Raw genomic sequence first — 22,124 nt, 5'->3', positions numbered from 1 at the left:
TTATAATATCGTAATTTTTAATATGATTCTGCAATTGATTCCATCTGTTCAGACCATAGAACCCTTATATCTGTGGTCTCTATTCTTTGATCAAGCATTTTATTTCTTAACCCAATTTTCAGATCCATAATTCAAAACTGGTTTGAACACTGTCTTGTGTATTGCTAGTTTGACGTTTTTGCTAATTTCTCTCTTATTTCATATACGTTTATTCAGCTGGCTACTCACTGTATCAGCTTTTCTTATTATGTTCCAGATTTGACTTTCCATCTTCACTAAAAGCTGTGCCTGAAATATTTTACTTGTTTTACAGGATTTCCATTCAGAATGCAGTTGAAGCTTCATGTTCCTGTCTATTTTCATAGTTTTTTATATATATATTTTCATGCCAAATTTGCTACAGCTGTTATTCAATTGAGTTAGAGAATCCTGGAGGCTAGCACTAGATTTGTTTAGTAGTACATCATCTGCATTAAGCAAAGAACTAAGTTTGACATGTCCAATATTCACAGAATATTATTCTGTGATATAGTATTTCACAGAATAATATACTGTGATAATATCCTTAATATTCTTTGATATAATATCCTTCTGTGATAATATTCCTTTTACAGAATAAAATTATTTTATCAGTGCATAGCTGAGGATCATCAATTCTTTGTGATTTTTAATTTATATGTTGACACCTCTGGTTTCCTCTAGGGATATTTTCAATACACTTTTTCTCTTGGGTTTTAGAAATGTAAATTATGTTCTAAACTATGCTTCTCATATTTGACTGTATTGTTTATGTAGTTTGCTTGTTTATACATTTATTTTATTATTTCCTAGTATTTTCTACACTTCTTTTGCGCTTCATAATGGTCATGCTCCTTTTTGCTAGTAAAATTTTTCCCGCAATCTTTAAGTTTGTGTTTGTTTGATTGATTTCAGATTTGTGTATGTTTTTGTTGGGTAACACCTGTGATTTAGAAAATCTTTGGTTTACATTTAATGTTAAAGAACTCATATTTTGAAATATTTTTTGCATTGGTTTTCATTTTTATAACACTTAGATTCTTATGAATGCTTATGTAATGATTGTAGCATTTATTTTTATTTATTCTCTCTCTCTGTTCAACTTATATTAATGTTATTTATTTTACATTTCATTTATTGTACTTGGTATGAGAATTTCACACTTTAACTGTCATGTCAACCATCAAATGATGTCAGCAGAATTAGGGAACAGTGCCACACCACATACCATGAGGTGACATGTATTACAGAATAGTCCTGACTGATTGTGTTATAGAGCAAGCAGTGCACTGTGGTTGGCTTCCAATATTAACATGTTTAAAGGATCTCTTTGCAAATACCTTTAACATTATGGCAATCACTGTGTTAATATTGTTTAATATACTTCTTTTATCACACTCTTAAACATTTAAATATGCAAATATCAATTGATAGCTGCATTATAAAATATTCCTTTCATATTGTTTTACTTTAGAGAATGTATGCATATAATAGAGGGTAGAACATGGGACAACCTATGCAGAAAGCGTCATTTTGAAAGTGGTGTACGTATGGGAGTTGGAACTTTTAACTTGGTAAGTCAGTTTATATATTAATACATTTTTTAAATATATCATATATTAAATTAACATATTAACATATATGATTTCTTTTCTCAGCTCTGAGGTATTTAATTTTCTAGTTTTGTGGAAGAGGAATTAACTATTAAGTAATTATATGTAATGTATTGTGCTTGATTAAGTTAGTATGATGCCAGAATATGATCATGTAAATTTATAGGCTACGTGACAAGGAGAAAATTATCCATTATTGTACCACCATATACCCCATGAACATTTCATTTTTCAGGAACAAATCAATTCAAAGGCACAGTAACGATTCAAATTAATGAGTTTTATTTATAATAAGCTGAAGAAAAAGAAGTAAAATAAATTGAGAAGGAAAATGTTATATACATAAAAAAGGGAAAAAAAAATGTTTACACTAAAATAATATATCGAAATATACAAAGTATGCTCAAAAGTTTCTGGAATGATGTTTTTGAGTGCCAGGAGGAAAAGCATATGTTGATATGCTGGTCCACCCGTTTTTGTAATTACATGTTTATGGTTTCATCACTTTTGGCTCACATCGACATCTATAAAGGATGTCATTGTGAGCTGAGATCTCGCAAAAGCAATCCCAGCTCACCTACGCTTACCCTTAGTAATACACAAATCACCAGACAAGATCAGATCTCTTTCATAGACTAACGTTTACTTGCAGTCTTTCCTGGCATAAACACATCACATCAATAGCCTCCTCAGCATCCAAGAAATTTGGAATTCTTTTTCGTTGAAGAGCCTATTTTACACCAAACCAACTCTTAACTATATATAAATCCCTTGAATATGCACATGTTTAGAATACTGCTCACATGTTTGGGGTGGTGAAGCTAAAACTTCTCTTTAAATCCTTGATGCTGTCCAGAGGTGAGCAATTAGGCCCATAGATGATCCCATACTTCAACCTCTATCTCACAGGCACATTATTTCTGTGTCTGTTCTACAGGTACTTCCATGGTTACTTATTCAGTGAATTAGCAACCATCATTCCTCCACTTTTTGTTGCACTTGTTAATACAAGAACAGCAGCTGTCCAGCATCCCTTTACTGTGCAACTGCAAACATATTAAATCTGCTTCTCCTCTTACTCTTTTATTCCATCTGCATCTGTCCTCTGGAACAGCCTTCCTCATGAAATATTCCCAAACAACTACAACCTGCAATGCTTTAAAAAAGAACACCATCAATAAATTTCTATCTCAGTCTCCATCTGCACCCCACAGACATCACTGATGTGCTTATAGATTCCTCGACCTCTCATGTGTGGATCAGTATTAAAAAAAATACTGCTCGCACATCTAGGGATTGCCCAAAGAAAAAGGGAAAAAAAAAAAACACTAGAAAATTTTCCAAAAATCTTTTCCTAAGTAAAATTCATTTTTTTATTTATGTTGTGTTGTGTCTGCTATTTCTATACTACTTATGAATTAGCAGTCACATAAGGTGGGGAATAACCTATAGTTCTCGGGAATCGAGGCCACTGTGAACAAAAGGCGAAGTAGTGCTCGGGTGGACCTAGCGCTACTTCGTTTTCCCAAGCTCAAGTTGTGGTATAAAAATTTGAAAACTGTTAAATAGCTCCATGCAAAAATGCCATTGCAGTTTTGAAGTGTGACAAAATGATATATTCTAACATCTATAACTTATTAAAAATATTTGCAATGCTTCTGGTAACAACATGCGTCAGTGAAAGGTCATTTTCTGCCTTACACCTTTTAAAAACCTATTTAAGATCTACCGTGGCACAATCACAATTGAACGGACTGGCTTTGATTGGCTATATATACACAGAGAGATTAATGTAACCATGACTGAAGTAATTCAAGAGCTTTGTGAAAAGAAAATTGGATTTTATTCTTTAAATAAATTTTTATAATCACTTAATGAATTTTATTGAATTTGCATTAAAAATATTTTTATTTATTCAACTCTTTTTCCCCCAAGATTAAATCCTGAGTGCGCGACTGGTCAAGTGTTATACTATATATACTGTTCATACAGAAATGGTGCATTATAGCATCGGATGCTCATCACAAAAAAATTGAAAACCACAAGGGTTATTCTTTGCACCTAAGAATACAATACCAAGAATATGCTGATAATGCAGAGACATACGAGAGGGAGTTGGACTAGCTCCATATATTTTCCTATTGAGGAATGTTGACTGATCTTTATATATATATATATGTGTTAAAGATACCAAGCTATTTTAAACCTGGTTTTACTCCATTAACAGGATTTTCATATGAAAGAATGATCATTAACTCGGTTAACATACATATTTTTATGAAGAATTGAATGACTAGAACCGAGATTTAAGTAAAAAGGTTTTAATATAAAAACACTACTAGTTTCGGCCTGTAACAGCCTTCATCAGGTGACATTATAAAAGAAAGAAAAAACACTAAACACTGAAGGTTAAAAGCCTATGAACAACATAGAGAGTCTCTATACATAATTAGCATGAAAACGTTGTAGTTGTATTTAAAGCTGTTCTTTTGTTTGTTGCATTATTGGGAGAGTGCATGCTTGCAGCATCATGTGAACGCCAGTACATGATTACAGCTGAATGACTATCTGGGAGGTTGTAGCTGAAGTTATTATTTAGATGAACAGGATTGAAGATGATTTACTCTAGATTCCACGATTTTTCTCTCTAGTTCATCATTGCAACGGAAGATGTTAGTAGATTTTTCCCAGCAGACTTTGTGACTTTGGTTTTCATCATTAGGATTAGTCGAGAAAAGGATATGACTTGATAATGCACTGGCTCGCTATCTCTTGTAAGTAATGTCCCTCATGTGTTCTTCCATATGCAATTCGACAGATTTGTCTGTCTGCCCAAAATAAGGAATATCGCAATCACACAATATTTTATATACACCAGGGTATTTGAGTTGATGATGACAAGGTTTTGGGTGGCTTATTAAGAAATGGATCTTTGGAAGTAGAGTGAACAAGGTTCTGATATTGTATTTTCTTAGAACTTTTGCTAATTTATGTGATACTGTACTTATGTAAGGAATGTATATATATATTGCCTTTGAATCTATTTGTTTCTTCTGAGTGATGTCTAGGAGGATTAAGAAGGAATTTTTCAATTATTCTCTTGGAATATCCATTAACTTCGAAAGAAATTTTCAGATGGTTTATTTCTGTAAGAAGTTCGTTTTGGTCATCCAGAAGAGAACGGGCTCTATGTCCCAAGGTGGAAATTATTCCAAGCTTATGAGGAGGGAACCGATGGGACTGACTATGCAGATATCTGTTGCTATGTGTGTGGACTTTCTATATATCGATGTTTTGAGTTTACCAGAAGAGCGAGTCAGTTTGACATCAAGCAAAGACGAGGAATTATTCGTTTCAAGCTCGGCAGTAAACATAATACTTTGATGTCAGCTATTGAGATGTTTGAGGAAAACCATAAGGGATTCATGTCCATGGCTCCAAATAATGAAGACATCATCTACATAGCATTTCCAAACTTTAGGTGTTAAAGGAAGAGATAGCCTTGGTTTCAAAATCTTCTAAGTAAATATTTGCGAGTACAGGGTATAAAGGATTACCCATAGCCAGTCCATGATTTTGTTTGTATATATTATCTTGAAATTTGAAGTAACCGGACCTGATGCAATGTGTAAGCAAGGCTAAAATTTTTTTTTGGATAACTTATCCTTGAGTAATGTTAGGACTTCATCTGTTGGGACATTAGTGAACAAAGAAGTTATGTCCAAGCTAGCCATGATGTCATCTTCATTAACTGTAATATCCTTGATGTATGTAACAAATTCTGTAGTGTTCTTGATAAAGGATGGTGACTTGCCTGAAAAACGTTTTAGGTATTTGGCAAGATATTTTGAAAGATTGTACATCAGAGAATTGATACCTTCTACAATTGGGCATAATGGGGTGTTCTCTTTATGGATTTTAGGAACACCACGTATGCGAGGAATTAGCATATGGAGAGAGCGTAGAGATGAGCGCACGTTTTGGGATAATTCAGTTGTTGTTTTTAATAAGTTAGTCATTCAGCTGTAATCATGTACTGGCGTTCACGTGATGCTGCAAGCATGCACTCTCCCAACAATGCAACAAACGAAAGAACAGCTTTAAATAACTACAACGTTTTCATGCTAATTACGTATAGAGACTCTCTATGTTGTTCATAGTCTTTTAACCTTCAGTGTTTAGTGTTTTTTCTTTCTTTTATAATGTCACCTGATGAAGGCTGTTACAGGCCAAAACTAGTAGTGTTTTTATATTAAAACCTTTTTACTTAAATCTCGGTTCTAGTCATTCAATTCTTCATATATATATATATATAAATTTAATCCAGCTGTGTATGTGTTATATCTGTGATATCATTTTAAATTTGTCATATTTTAGTAGAAAGTTAGCATTCTAGGAAAGTCTACATTTTTATGCATTTGCTTCTATAAAATTTTTAATTATCCACATAGAATTAACTTATACATTTTATCTAGACTTATCATGAAGATTCAACTGGGACAAAAAAAAAGTAGGAAAAAAATATAAATGTTGACATTTACCTAATTGTAATGAATGGTGGCTTTACTGGGTATGCTCCAATTTAGGTTAGGATTAGTACTGTACTATTCTGAACTGATTGATTCAGCTATGGAGGTATGTGGTGAAGTTGTCTGCAAGGATAGAAAAATAACAACAATACAGTGGATACAAGATGTTAAAGAAGCAGTCCTTGACAAGAAGAAAGCATACTGAAAGTTCCTAGTAAGTAAGTTGGCAGATGTTGTGAAAGAATACAGAGAAAAATGTAAGAGAGCTAAGTTATTTGTAAAAGTAGCTAAACAAAGTCATGGAAAGACTTTAGTAAGAATATAGAAAACAAATATCAGGAAGGTATCAAAATGTTCTGGAGGCTATTGAAAAAGATTAGAAATGGAGAAAGAAGTATGTTGACATCAAACCTAAAGATAAAGAGTGTGAATTACTTTGAAAGACTGTTAAATGAAACAAGTAGTGACAGAATAGTAGAAAGTTTTCAAGAGGAATGCAAACCAGAGTACATGTCACTACTTGAGGTAGAAACAGCCATCAAAAACTTGAAATGTAGAAAGGCTGGAAGCTGGTAAGTAATATTTGACCAGAAATGCTTAAAAATGGAGATAAAAAAAGTTTTGCATTGGCTGCACTGCATAATTCAGAGGGCCTGGTTAGAAGGTTGAATTCCAGATAATTGGAGTAGAGCAGTTCTTCCCAAACTTATGGATGAAAGGTGCCTTTGGAAAAATTAAAATATTTCATGAACCCTCATTGAAAAAAAAAAAAAAAAAAAAAATTGTAATACAGACATATTATTATAATATTTACTGTATTTATATTCAGTATAAACATACACAATGAATATTGCAAAAATCAAATGCAAATATTACATTTTTAGCATCTCACATACACATTTGACATGGCACATTATCTTATATTTTTATATAAATAGATATATTGTTATTGTACATTTGTAGTACAAGCACAAAACGTAAAACGATTAGTAATAAACAAAGTAAGAATTAAAAACATAAAAGAAGTTTAATAACAATTTAATGTGATGGGGAAAAAAAAGAAATAATAAAAATTAAATATAACTATTACACTTTTTTTATAATGTTAGTCAAGTAGCTTTTTATTTTATTGTCCATGTTTCGCCAATTTTTCTATTGGCATCTTCAGGGAATACAAACTAGTAAGCTATATGAAGGTAACAGACTAGGTTATAACTGATGGTTGTAATTTATACAAAAAATTAGTATTGTGTGAGACAATGCACGTGTCTCGGGAACGTGATTTATTCGTTATGGCTAATGATGTAATTATAATATCAGAGTAGCATTCAAGCCAATCAACACTATTCAGAAATTTTTAAGATCACCGAAAGACCCTCATCCATTCTACCAGTACTCTGGAGTATATAATATACCTTGCTCATGTGGTATTAGTTACGTAGGTCAGATCTCTAGAAGCTTTGAAACGAGAAAGAAAGAACACATAGGATATGTCAGAACAACAGACAAGACATTTCAGGCCTTTCTTGCCACTTTGCCTCTACCAACCATCACACTGAGTGGGATAAGAGCCTTATGCCCTATATAGAAGATAACTACCTACCATTCAAGCACCTTAGAGGAAGCGGCTACAGTCGCCCGTAAAACTGAAAACCTAAACAAGAATCAAGGTCTAACCTTACCAGAAATTTGGAAAGCTGTAATCAGATCATTAAACATCAAAGAAATGAACTTTCATGACAATTACATCATGAGCTATAACGAATAAATCGCGTTCCTGAGACAAGCGCATTGTCTCGCACAATACTAATTTTTTGTATGAATTAGAACCATCAGTTATAACCTAGTCTGTTACCTTCATATAGCTTACTAGTTTGTATTCCCTGAAGATGCCGATAGAAAAAATTGGTGAAACATATAGGACGATAAAATAAAAAGCTACTTGACTCACATTATAAAAAAAGTGTAATAGTTATATACATAATAGTCAAGAAAAAATTCCACACAAAAATTAAATATGTTTACTTAGTTTTAAAACATTTTAAATTTGTTTTCATTATTTCACGGCCCCCTCAACAAAACTAACGGCCCCCAGTTTGGGAAGCTCTGGAGTAAAGCTCTCATAGTTCCCATCTATAAAAAAAAAAAAAAAAAGGAATAAAACTGAATGTGAGAATTGTAGAAGAATTTATCTACCAAGTGTTCCAGGTAAGATTTATGCAAGCATACTTGAAAAGAGGTTCCAAAAAATCATGAAAGAGAAACTTGGAGAAGAACATGCTGAGTTTAGGCCAAATAGAAGTTGTCAAAGTCATATTTTCAGTTTATGACAAATAGTTGAGAATCATTGGAATGTGACAGTGATCTCTGCATAAGTTTTGTAGATCTGAAAAAGTCATATGACAAGATGCCCTGAGAAAAGCCTTTTCAAATACTTATATGGAGTAAATGGAACATTATACAGAGCAATGCATAATCTATATTTAAATTTTAAGTCAGCAGTTAGAATTGAAGGCAGTACAGGAAGAGGGTTTGATGTAAAAGCAGTGTTTGGTTTATTTCGATTTACGGTTGAAGCAACTCATGGGCTATGAGGCCAGTGTATTATGTATATTAACTGTGTGTGTTCTAATAGTTGGTTTGCCTGTTCTGAAGGATTAAAAACCAGAATTTCCAAGAGGAAAACCCTCTCCCTCCATATGAGGCTGGCTAACTCACCTTTAGTTGAAAAGCCCTGATAAAGGTTCTTCGTGTCCTACATGGGATTCGAACCCAGTTCTTTTCAGCCAAACAGCATCGTCGAAACCGATTGAGCTAAGGAAGCTCAAAAGCATGTGTAAGACAAGGATGCACATTATTTCCACTGTTATTCATCATCTATGGATTGCATTATGAAAGAAAGTGGCATTAAGCCTAGTAATTAAACCTGATGTTTGGCTGGAAAGAGTGATTTGAAAGGAGAAAAGTATGGCATGAAGGAGGAGTGAAAGAGTTACAGGACATAGCAAAAAAAAAAGTGAGGAAGTTAAGATAGTGAATCTGTTGCTGTGGTATGACAGAGTAAAGCTGAGAAGGAGGTCCATACTAGCAAATGACTCGATGCATAGTTTATACAGGAGAAATAATGTGAAGTTTGTGGATGCGTGGAGTGAGTTTGACAGGTGAAAGCACGTATATAATTGGTTTGCATCGGAATGACTTTGGTGTTCAGAGTCTGGAAAAGGTGTTGTTGAATGAAGTCAAAGTGGATGTGCAAAATCAGGGAAACTAGAACTTCTGGGAAGGAAGCTATTGAGTGAATATACAGATATCAGTGAAACAGTTGAGTGTAAGAATGTGCATGAAATGCCTAAGTCATTACTACTGGTAACAAACCAGAATGGGATAGTAAGTATAAAGCGTCAGGATAGCAGAGGGCCTAAGGGGCTTTCATACTTTATGTACACTAATGCTAGGAGAATTCTAAACTAGGGGGAGAAGTTTTGGGCATTGATTAGTTCATCCTGGCCAAAGCTCATTTGCATTAGTGAGACATGACTAAAGGAGTGTTTGAGGGAAATAATGGCACACTGCATATCTAGAGTCAGGAGAGTAAATCATGTGGGAGTTAAATGGACAAATACAACCATTAAACTGGAGCTACAAAAAAAGAAAAAAATTGTGGAGGGAATTCAAGGAAAAAGGTGACCAGCAGGCACATGAGTAGTACAAAGCACAGGTAGAAAGGCAAAAGCAGACTGTTAAAGGAAATTAGAACTGTAGGACAAAGATAATCCCAAATGGTTTATTTCATATGTTGTAAGTAAAAGGAAGAATGTTTATACTAGAATGATTTTAATATGCAGATGGCAGGGAGGTAACTGAATCAGTGTCAAAATAGTAGAATTACAAAGTAAACATTTTTCAAGAGTATGTCATTCAGGTGGAGATATTGCAATAACGAAAGAGGCAAAGACTTGTATGGGAACTTAAGTAAAATATAGGGTATAGCATATTACAGAGCCTTGATGAGAATACAGCTATGGGATTAGATGGTATACTAGCTTGAGTTTTACGTGAAGGTGCTAGGGATTTGTTGTTGCCTTTTGACCACATTGTTTAATCTAAGTCTCAGCTCTGGGTTAGTCCCAAATTGGTGGAAAAAAGGAGAAAATAGTTCCACTGTATAAAGGCGGCTCTAAGATTGATCTAACAAATTACTGACCAATCAGCATATCAGGAGTTGTTGTGAAGGTGCTGGAGAAGTTGGTCAAGAGCAAAACACAGGAATAGATAGATGGAAATGGGATACTGTATGGGGGGGGGCAACATGGTTTTGTGAAGAGCAGGTCATGCCTCAGTAACTTGTTCATGTTTTATAATACAGTAAGAGCTGAGTTGGTTAAATGTAATTAGTTTACAGTGATACTGCTGGATTTTGCAAAAGCCTTTGACAGGATACTTCATGGAATTCTAATCAGTAAACTGCAGCACATGGGGATGGATATGGGGTTGATGAGGTAGATAACAAGGTGATTGATGGAGAGTTATCAGAGAGTAGTTTGTTCAGGAGGTAGAATTTAGAAGAGGGCATGTGACTAGTGGCATGTCATATGGCTTGTTCTTGGGCTGTTACTGTTTAATTTGTACATTAATGATATAGGAGAGGATCTGAGAGGAACTGTTCAGTTGTTTGTCGATGATGATGAAAATTTGAGTTGAGCAATACTTAATACAGGTAATATATTACAATTTTGCAGGATGATTTGAATAGACTTGGAGTTTGGGCAAAGGAGAATGGATGTCAGTTAATGTGGAAAAAGTGTAAGGTTATGCATTTTGGGGGGTGAAAAGATTACCAGCTGTATACCACCTTGATGGGAACTGTACTCCAAGAAATTGACGAACCCAGAGATTTGGGAATGTTGGTGGATAGGGAGGGGGTGAAGTTTAGAGGGCATATAGCAAAAGTCGCTAAAGGAACTCATCGGATTACTTGGTTACTTAAGAATACTTTGATGAGCAGAGACAAGGTTATCATTCCTCTTTATTGAGCCTTAATAAGACCCAATCTTGACTACTGCATGCAGATCTGGTCACCTGGGTTTCTTGGTTGAGGAAGAGGATCAAGAGGCAAGTGACTAAGATGATAGAAGGTCTATGGAATGAACTTTACAAGAACAGGTTGAAGATTTGGGGGTTGCAGAAATTGGTTGACAGGCAGAAAAGAGATGTTATGTGATTGAGACCTACAAATTCCTGATTTTTGTTTTTTAAAGATTAATATAGAGGAAATATTTTAGAACAGGTCTGGTGGTGGGAGAAGTAGGGACCATCCTTGGAAACTGAGCAAGAGTGTAGTTAGCAAAGGTATTAGAACTAGTTTTTTTTGTATGGAGGGTAGTGAATGAGTGGAATGGATTGACAGAGTCTGTTGTAGGTGCCACAACTGTGAATGAATTGAAAGCAAAGTATGATATATACTGGGCAAAATGTTGGATAGTTCTTGGCATGATGTTTGTGTTCTCCTTGATGAGTTAAGGATTCCATGAAGTAGCCCCTGATAATAATTATTATGGACTACCCCATATAATAATTATTTTTATTAAGAATAAATATTGGAAATAATTAAAATCGGAGATATCAGCGTTAGCTCATTGTTTGATGCAGATGAGGTTGTACACCTAAATACATCCAGTCTTAGCATTCACTATCTAATTTGCATAATACCTGAAACAAATTTGACATGAAAATCAAAAGAATCAAAACTATGAAAATCGGCAGGAACATAGGACAATTAAGCTGCTTCTGAATAGAGCCTATAGAACAAGTAAAATATTTCAGCAATTTAGGCACAGTTTTTATTGTTCCTAAATTTCCAAATTAAATTTGGAAATGGACAACAAAATAATCAAAGCTGGTATGGTAAGTTAGCCAGTTGAATAAATTTGTATGGAATAAGAGAAAAAATAACAACAACAAACTAGCAGTATACAAGAGTGTTCAAACTAGATTTGAGTTATGGCTCTCTGTGAGTTGGGTTAAAAATAAAGCACTTGATTGATGAGTTACTGAGAAAAATTAGGAGAGCAAACAGGTGGTATCAATGGCAAAATCACATTAAAGAAGATATTGGAAAGGAACAGGATATTGTTGCCATTCAAGAACGTATGAGTAGAGCTAATGTAAGGTAGTATGGTCACTTAAATAGAATGGGAATAAGAGAGAAATTAGCAACAACACCAAACTAGTAGTATACAAGAGTGTTCAAACCATATTTGAGTTATGGCTCTCTGAGAGTTGGGTTAGAAATAAAGCACTTGATCAAAGACTAGAGAACACAGATGTAAGAGTTACTGAAAAAAATTAGGAGATTGAACAGGTGGTATCGATGGCAAAATCATATTAAAGAAGATATTGGAAAGGTTAGCAAAGAAGAAGAGGAAATGTTAACAAAACAGATGTTTGATGGCAGGAAGGAGACCCAGAGGAAGACCAAGGTGTAGGTGGATTGATTCAGACAGAAGTGCCTTAGCAGCATGAAATTTTATATGCATCATTGTTGGGAGGAAAATTGCTGATAAGAGGTGAATAATAATGTGAACTTAATCAGGTAGTGCTATCATAGTAGCATGAACACTCCCTTGAGGGTCCCTATCAGGAAATTGATAATTATTATCATTATGTGACACCTCCAGGGAGTCCAAGGGACTCATTGAGTGAGGGCACCTACTCTACAATTCTGTCTCCACCACTCAATCCACCAACTACAGTGAACCGCAACTACAATCATCATCTACATCAATGCCATCTACCTCCCACCACCACTAGTATTTTCACAGACAATCATAAACATCCATGTCCACAGCAGGATTCAAACCTGCAGCCTTTTGGCTAGAGAGTGGATATGCTAACCACTTGATAATGATTGGATAATGATGATCACATCTAGAGTTCATTATTTTTTGTCTTGCATATAATAACGATACTTATGTATAATAACTATATATATATATATATATATATATATATATATTCATTTTTCTAAATTAACTGACTTAAAACCCGTTAATAGTACTAATCATATATATATATATATATATATATATAAAGACAAGTGTATAGTAAAAAAATAAATAAATAACCCGTTAATAGTACTAATCATATATATATATATATTCATTTTTCTAAATTAACTGACTTAAAACCCGTTAATAGTACTAATCATATATATATATATATATATATAATACACTTATATATAAAGACAAGTGTATAGTAAAAAAATAAATAAATAACATCAAAATTTACAATAAAAAGTGTGCAAGGGTTTAATAATATTATATATATTATATATATATATTTTTATGAAAAAAATTGAATGACTAGAACCGAGATTTAATTAAAAAGGTTTTAATATAAACACACTACTAGTTTCGGCCTGTAACAGCCTTCTTCAGGTGACATTATAAAAGAAAAAACACTAAACATTGAGGGTTAAAAGACTATGAACATCATAGACAGTCTTTATACATAATTGATTATGTATAAAGACTGTAAAAAAATTGAATGACTAGAACCGAGATTTAATTAAAAAGGTTTTAATATAAACACACTACTAGTTTCGGCCTGTAACAGCCTTCTTCAGGTGACATTATAAAAGAAAAAACACTAAACATTGAGGGTTAAAAGACTATGAACATCATAGACAGTCTTTATACATAATTGATTATGTATAAAGACTGTCTATGATGTTCATAGTCTTTTAACCCTCAATGTTTAGTGTTTTTTCTTTTATAATGTCACCTGAAGAAGGCTGTTACAGGCCGAAACTAGTAGTGTGTTTATATTAAAACCTTTTTAATTAAATCTCGGTTCTAGTCATTCAATTTTTTTCATAAAACTATGTATGTTAACCGAGTCAATGATCATTCTGTCATATATATATATATATATATTTTATGATAATATGATAATGTGCAAGGGTTTAATGATATTATTATATATATATATATATATATATAATATCATTAAACCCTACCTGAGGATATATATATATATCCTCAGGTACATTATTGTGGGATCTTATGATATTAATAGGAGTGATGTAATCAACAGTTTACATAAATTCACATGTGATATTGCATTATTGATGCCTTGATTATCTACTTCATATAATACTTTGTTTTGAACACTTGGATGCTTGAATTCTTTGAAGCTTCAGATATAAATTCATTTATGCATTTGGATAGAAATTATTCAGCATTATCTTCTTTAGTTTTTTATGTTTTATTTAATTCTTTTAGATGATTTCTCAGCTGCCATCACGAGTTCTGAAGCTTTTGGAATTTATTGGCTTTTCTGGAAACAGGGTAAGTATTTTCCATTTGAATAAAATCAGTTGTTTAACATTCACACAATTTTGTGGCTGTTTTATGCAGTCATAATCATGTGGGTTGATTTCTGTGATCCTGATTTTTTTTAAAACAGGTTTGGCCAGTTATTTAGCATCATCATAATTATTTTATTAAGTGATAAGGAAGTTAGCAAATATACCTTAAATTATTGTGCTACAGAATTAATGGTAGTTTCCTTGTAGTAACAGATTTGGCAATATTGAAAAATATGAGGAATGTTCAAAAGTAATGTCTGTGTGCACCTAGTGCATGGATTACAAGTGACCTTTAATTATATATAGCTTTGGTTTGTGCTGTCATTTCTCCTCTACAGTTTTGTATACAGATGGTATGGGATTGTAATTTTATTTTATTTCTGGTCTTATCACATTCACAATGGATGAGTTGAAGATGCCAAGAAATTATATTCTTGGTTTAATCCTTTATTCAAGTGTAAGCAAATGATGTTTGCACATTAAGTATCTTCATGACTGGGATACTTGTATATAGAGGTTAATGACTTCACACCAATTGCCTTGGTATCCCATAATGCAAAGCACACACCCTTTCAGATGTGTATAATTCAATACACTTCTGCATTACTTCAACCTTGGTTATCTCTTCTGTATCTAGCTCCCACTGATGAGACTTCAATAAAGGACAAAAGGGAATGGCCACTACCAGTGTGGGTAGTTGCCTTTCCAATAATGCCATTATACATATCTGAAGGGGGTGTGTACTTTGCATTATGGGATACTAAGACAATTTTCTATTAATGTTTTAAAGTGCAAAGAATTTTTAATAGATGGGGGAGAGTTGCCTCAACTTCTTAAAGACTCCTCCACTTATCAGATCATAGATTGGGATCTTACAAAATCCCAAAAGGAAAATGGTGCATAAATTATTAAAAAAACATTACATCCTGACCTAAAGAAATGGCCAAAAAACTTGAAACCACTTTGGATATATGGGGTCCCTAAAATTCACAAACCCATTACCTTTCATCCAATAGTAGGTAGCATAGACAGTCCCTCATCTACAAACCAGCTAAACATTCATCCAAATCACTTTCCTCCTTTACAAGCAACTCTCATCTATTCTTTGAACTTTAAAAAAACATTAATAGAAAATTTAACTCTGACAGATTCTGACATCATGGTCACTGTTATTATCACTTCAATTTTCACTGTGTACCTTTCTCTTGACCTTATTAAGCCCCCCCCCCAACAACCAAATTATTCAGATTCACCACATATGTAGGTTATTTCCTATGGAAAGAAAAAATATGCGAACAGCTAGATGGGACTGCTATGGTTCCCCCCCCCCCCCCCCCCCAAGCAAACTTCTATCCGGAGCATTTTGAAAGCCTGAAAGCCACTCTCTCAACACAGCCGCACAGAAACCAACAGTTTGGCTACTCTATGATGATGTGTTTGCTAATCTAAAATTTACCAAAAATTCAGGAGACTTATCATAAGATCAACTCCTATATAGCCGTGATGCTTCTTCTGTTTTACAACATTAGAGGATGTCAAATTAGGACTCTTTAGATCTTTTGTCTGTTAAAATTTGAATTGTTTCACTTACTCATTGTCGCATATAAACTATAACATGCTGCTTTGTGCTCTGAAGATGGTAATTTGAAATTCGGTGAACTGCTGGCCTGGTTGGTTGAGTGATTAGCGTATCTGCTCTCCAGCCAGAAGGCTACGGTTTCGAATCCTGCTGTGGGCATAGATGTTTGTGATTGTCTGTGAAAATACTAGGGGTAGTGGTGGTGGTGACGGCAGGTGGTAGATGGCATTGGTGTGGTTGCAGTTTGTTGTAGTTGGTGGATTGAGTGGTGGAGACAGAGTTGTAGAGTAGGTGCCCTCCCTTGATGAGTCTTTGGACTCCCTGGAGGTGTCAGGTAATAATAATAATAAGAAGAATAAGCCATTTAATAAACATCTTTTTTTTAAAATAGTTTGTTTGGTGTTGTTAATACCATTTAAAATAAGTTATGATGCATTTGCTGTTTGGCCTCATGGTCTATGATTTAGAGGATGCCAAATTAGGACTCTTTAGATCTTTTGTCTGTTACGATTTGAATTGTTTCACTTACTCATTGTCGCATATAAACTATAACATGCTGCTTTGTGCTCTGAAGATCGTAATCTTCAGTCTAGTCACATTAGATACATTTTTGACACATCTTAACAGCCGACATTCTAAAATAAACTTCACCATATAAAAAAGAAATAATAGTAGTCTCCTCTTTTTAAATACACTAGTGACATGACTTCTTAATGGCTCATCCTTTTCCATCTACAGAAAACCCACTCATACTGGTAGGTATTTTTTTTTTTTTTATGTTGCTCCCATTCATGAAAGGCTATTTGTAAACCTATAGTACATTTTGTCCTGTGGGTGGGATAGAAATACACACACACACACACACACACACACATATACATACAGGTATCCCTTGCTAAACGCAGTTTTACTTAACGTGGGATTTGATTAACGTGTCTAAATTAATTGCGGCAATCCCTTGATATACGCAGCAAGAGTTTTGATTAATGCACCTTTAACCCTGTGGAGCTCGCAGCTGATCTGACAGATACATGCAAAATGTTTAATATAAATATACTGTACTTACACAATTCAGTGTATAGCTTGGAGGTCATGAGTAGCTGTGCATTCATATGTCACGAGTGATATTCCGCACTGTTTTTGCTGGCAGTTTGGTTTAACACATGTTATGTAAAGGTTTGTGATATTTGACAGTAAATCGTATCTGAGAGATACCGCTACCTCCGATGTCAGCATAGTATGGTTTAGTTTTTTTTTTTTTTTTAATTTTTTATTCTTTGTTCAATAATTTCTAGATTGTAACTGAAAATAAATAAACCATCATGTATTACTGAAATAGAGAGCCAAAGGCTTATTTATCATACATCTCCTCTAGGAGATGTGCTTTACATTATGGAAAATACTAAGGAAAGTGATCTGAGTCTGGAGTTTGCATTCGCCGAAACTTTTAGTTTCTATATATTCGGCAGGAAACTCTTGTAGTTTCTATATATTCGGCAGGAAACTCTTGTAGTTTCTATATTCGGCTAAGAAATAATGTTGGATTCAATATTTATCATACATATCCTCTAGGAGATGTGCTTTACATTTATGGAAAATACTAAGGAAAGTGATCTGGAGCTTACTCCACCTTTACTACGAGTTGCTTTTGCTTGTATCTGCCGAAACTTTACTTTTAGTTTCTATATATTCGACAGGAAACTCTTGTAGTTTCTATATTCGGCTATGAAATAATATTGGATTCAATATCCACTTAATTTGTACCATTATGTATTATATTTGCAGTGTTTTTTCTTTATGGTTTATTGCTTGTTTGCCGAGGTCTGGAGAGTCATATTGCTTGTTATTGTAGAATTTATGCCGATAAGAAAAAAACTGAAACTGTTCAAATGACGCTTGATAACTTCTTTTGATAAAAAAAAAAATTGCAGTAAATAATGTAGGTACAAGTATTTATTAAACATTTACTTTGCATTCATTTTTTTATCTTTCCATAAAGAGTAGCATATAAAACGAATTATTAATACAGTAATCGATCATGGACGAATTGTAATTTTTACCGTTGATTATTAGATTTGATTAACGCGATTTTGATATACGCGGTAACATCGAGGGATTAATTAACCACGTTAATCGAGGGATACCTGTACAGTGGTATCTCGCTAATCTGAACTAATAAAAACCGTGCTCGTTCGGATTAGCGAAACATTCGGATTAGCGACCCCTCCCCCCCCAAGAGACGACAATAACTAGCGTTTAAGACAAAAATAATCAGATTCTAATGGTACATCAATTTAACTCTGTAAATAAATGAAGTAACTGATAGAAAAAGCTACTGTACTGTAATGTAAAACAAAAAAATAATACAGTACACGAGTTTATTATAGTAAAAAAATTAATTTGCATGTACCTATATTGTTGAGGATTCTGATTTAATAAAATTGCTTGGTTCAGTACATAACTTAATTTGCATAAAAAATATCACTTTCTTGTACACAACACAAAAAAAGTTTCATAAAATAACACGAAAAAAAGTTTTTTTATTTCTTTAAAAAAGTCATTGATTTTCTTTTGCTTCTTGGAAGTTAAACTTTTTTTGAACTTCTTCTCGGAACTGCATTAGCAACACACTTTTGTGGAATGGTGTATCATCATTCTGCTTAGCACATTCTATACACACATTAAAACTATCAGCTGCCTCTTCATGTTTTACTTTTTTTTCTTCGAGTTCTTCATCGTCATCATCGTCTTCTAATTCAATTCTGTAATTATAATTTCAGCATCTGATTTAATTTCGAATTCACTTTCGGTTCTACCTGTATTCCGTGATATCTGTTTGTGAAATTTCAACATCTGGATTTATGTTGTTAACCAAATTATGCACATTTTAAATTTCCTCTTTTTGTGTATATTTGTGATTCATGCCTACAATACAGTACATACTGTAATAAAAAAGCAAACGTGAACACACACAAGAAATCAAAATAGGCCTCCAGTATAATGTACAATCGACAGTATGTAAAAAAATACACTACTGTAATAATAATAATAATAAAATAAATAATAATAGTTAAAATAATAATTATTAAATAAAAATAATAGTACACAAAATAATAATACGTAATAAATAAAACTTTTGTTTTCTTTCAAACTGCAGTTCAGATTACTGGAGGGTTCGGACTAAAGAGGTTCGGATTAGCGAGATACCACTGTGTGTGTGTGTGTGTGTGTGTGTATATATATTATGGATATTATTTCTGGGAAAACTCCCATGTTGCTCCTCTTAACAAACTATTATATTTATGGCTATTTTGCCTGCTTCTGTTTAGGGGTGCCACTGTTTAAATGTCACTGGCTTTTTACTCACGGATTTTTAGGGCATTGTAGATGTATATTTACCAATAAATATATGTAGCATAAAGGAAGAGAAATTTACACGTACCTTTTTCTGGGTGTTGTGGCTTTTCTTCTTTCTGCGATGTCCAAACTGCTGTGTGTTGGGGTGGGGTATTAGGCAATGTGGGAGAATTAAAATAGAAATGGAAAAACCCGGGTTTTTTGAATAATACAGGGTGTTCCAAAATTCACGCAAGATTTCAATTTAGCGCCATTTGTGCAGTAAAGTGTTGCCAACGAGAAAAAAAAAGACAGCGTGACAGCTGACAGGTCAGGGTTATTAAAAATGGAGTGCTACACGAAAGAACAACGCATTTTCATTGTGGAGCAATATTTTAAAAATAATGAAGGTTTTTGGCAGCTACAGTACTCAATTTTCGTACAAAATATGGTCGGAATAGTGATTTAACTTCATCAACTGTGAAAAGATTAATTAAAAAATTCAAGGAAACTGGATCAATTAGTGATCTTATACACTCTGGCTGTCCTTCAACAAGTCGTTCAACAGAAAACATCGAAGCAGTTCGGGAGAGTGTTGCTGAGAGTCCAGGAACATCAATTCGGCACCGTGGTCTTGAATTGGGCATTTCGAGAAGCTCTCTACAGCGTATTCTCACGAAAGATTTGCATCTTTATGCTTACAAAGTTCAATTGACTCGAGAACTGAAGCCTACTCACCACACACAGCGAAGAGAGTTCGTTGAATGGATTATGGAACAACAAGTGGATGCTTATTTATCGAACAAAATCATCTTCAGCGATGAGGCTCATTTTCATCTTGATGGCTTCATTAATCGACAAAATTGTCGCATTTGGGGTTCAGAAATTCCACGAGTGATTGTTGAGAAACAAATGCATCCACAATGTGTCACTGTTTGGTGCGGATTTTGGGCTGGAGGCATCATCGGTCCATTCTTCTTCGAAAATGCGGCTGGTAAGGCAATAACGACATGATAATCCAGTTTTTTGTACCTAAATTGCAAGATATGGATGTGGACGACATGTAGTTTCAACAAGACGGTGCCACATGCCATACAGCCCGAGAAACTATTCAATTACTGCATGAGTCATTTCCTGGTCGTGTAATTTCTCGTTTTGGTGATCAGAATTGGCCGCCCAGATCATGTGACTTAACGCCATTGGACTTTTTTCTTTGGGGTTTTTTGAAGTCTAAGGTTTGTGCCAACAAGCCCACAACCACCCACGCCTTAAAGGACGAAATTGAGCGCTGAATCAACAAAATTCAGCCACATTTATACAAAACGGTCATGGAAAATTTCGACAAAAGAGTGCGTATGTACCAGCATAAGTGTTGGAGGCCATTTACTCGATATGCTATTCCATGCGTAACCCTATACTGTATACTTTATGAATCAATAAGAAATTACAATTTTTAATTAAAAACCTTTTTAATTAAAAGGTGATTAAAAATTAAATTTTTAATTAAAAATTACTTCTTGCATGAATTTTGGGACACCCTGTATATATATATATATATATATTGTATTATATTATTAGGGATGGGTGGAGCGTTTTTTATATTTATATAGGGTGGGAAAGGGTGAAAGGGGTTTAAAACAGCAACTGATTTTTAGAGGGGGTTGACGGGGTGCGGTCCGTTTCAACTTTGCTTGGTCGTCGTCTGAACACATGGGGGAAGTGGATGCTATGTCAGGTCGGTTAGGTGCTTCTGCTTTTGAAGTGTTTGTGTTATCGCCTATTGGTCAGGGTTGTGACCTCAATTTTATGTTGTGAAGCTTCCAAACCTCGGAGATTATGTAGGGCTTGTGGAAGTTTATAGAGTTCGCATCACATTTTATGGCTATTGTTTCCAATATTCTAAGATTTCCGACATTGTTTCATTGTGTTGTTTGTCTACGAGTACTTGTCTGTCTACAAAGACTGGTACCCGATGAGGCCAATAGTCCCCTACAAAAACACCACCACAGCACCTTTATCAAAATTCGTAGCGAAACTTCTCAAACCATTAATTACAATGTCTAACTTCATGATAAAAAACACAGACGACCTTTTCAAAAAAATAAAAACCTAACCCTATCCCAGGAAGACATCCTCACTTCATTGGATGCGGCCTCTTTATACACCAACGTGGACGTCCCCAGAACTTTAGACATTGTACACACACTACTCACAGAAGACCACACCCTACACTCTCGTACTAAACTAATGCCGAATGACATTATTAACTTAATAAAACTAATAATCTCGGCAAACTTCAAGTTCAACAACAACATGTACATTCAAATCCTCGGACTCCCCATGGGCCAAAACATCAGTGGACAACTAGCGGAATTATTCCTAGCACACATAGAATCACTCCTACTACATCCTCCCTCCTCCCCCTGGCATCACCTTTTATGGCAGATATGTGGACGATATTCTGTGCATTGGAAATCCTATACACATCACCACCTTAAAAGCGTTCCTAAACAGTTACAGCAACAGACTAAAATTCACCATAGAAACCGAACAGAACAAATCCATCAATTTGTGAAACTTGACATTAATCAGAACATACAACAAAATAGCCACGAACGTATACTACAAACCCTCACATATCGGAAACTACCTCCATTTCCACTCATACCGTCCATATT

The 22,124-nt window shown here is 34.2% G+C and overlaps 1 protein-coding gene across 1 annotated transcript in view; it reads left to right on the top strand.

Annotated features, from left to right (window-relative positions):
- LOC150096684 (tetratricopeptide repeat protein 39B-like) overlaps window positions 1–22,124 on the top strand; it is a 300,955-nt gene that overhangs the window by 67,766 nt on the left and 211,065 nt on the right. Inside the window, exons 6-7 of the mRNA XM_090408472.1 lie at window positions 1,493–1,592; window positions 14,446–14,511. Coding sequence (XP_090264598.1) covers window positions 1,493–1,592; window positions 14,446–14,511 — 166 coding nt within the window. The remainder of the gene's footprint in view (window positions 1–1,492; window positions 1,593–14,445; window positions 14,512–22,124) is intronic.

This window comes from Typopeltis vanoorti, chromosome 18 (genome assembly GCF_054136105.1).
Source record: "Typopeltis vanoorti isolate ZY-2024b chromosome 18, IOZ_Tvanoo_1.0, whole genome shotgun sequence".
NCBI lineage: Eukaryota > Metazoa > Arthropoda > Arachnida > Uropygi > Thelyphonidae > Typopeltis > Typopeltis vanoorti.
The sequence above is the reverse complement of the archived record's forward strand: the minus strand, read 5'-3'. Positions and strand labels throughout refer to the sequence as shown.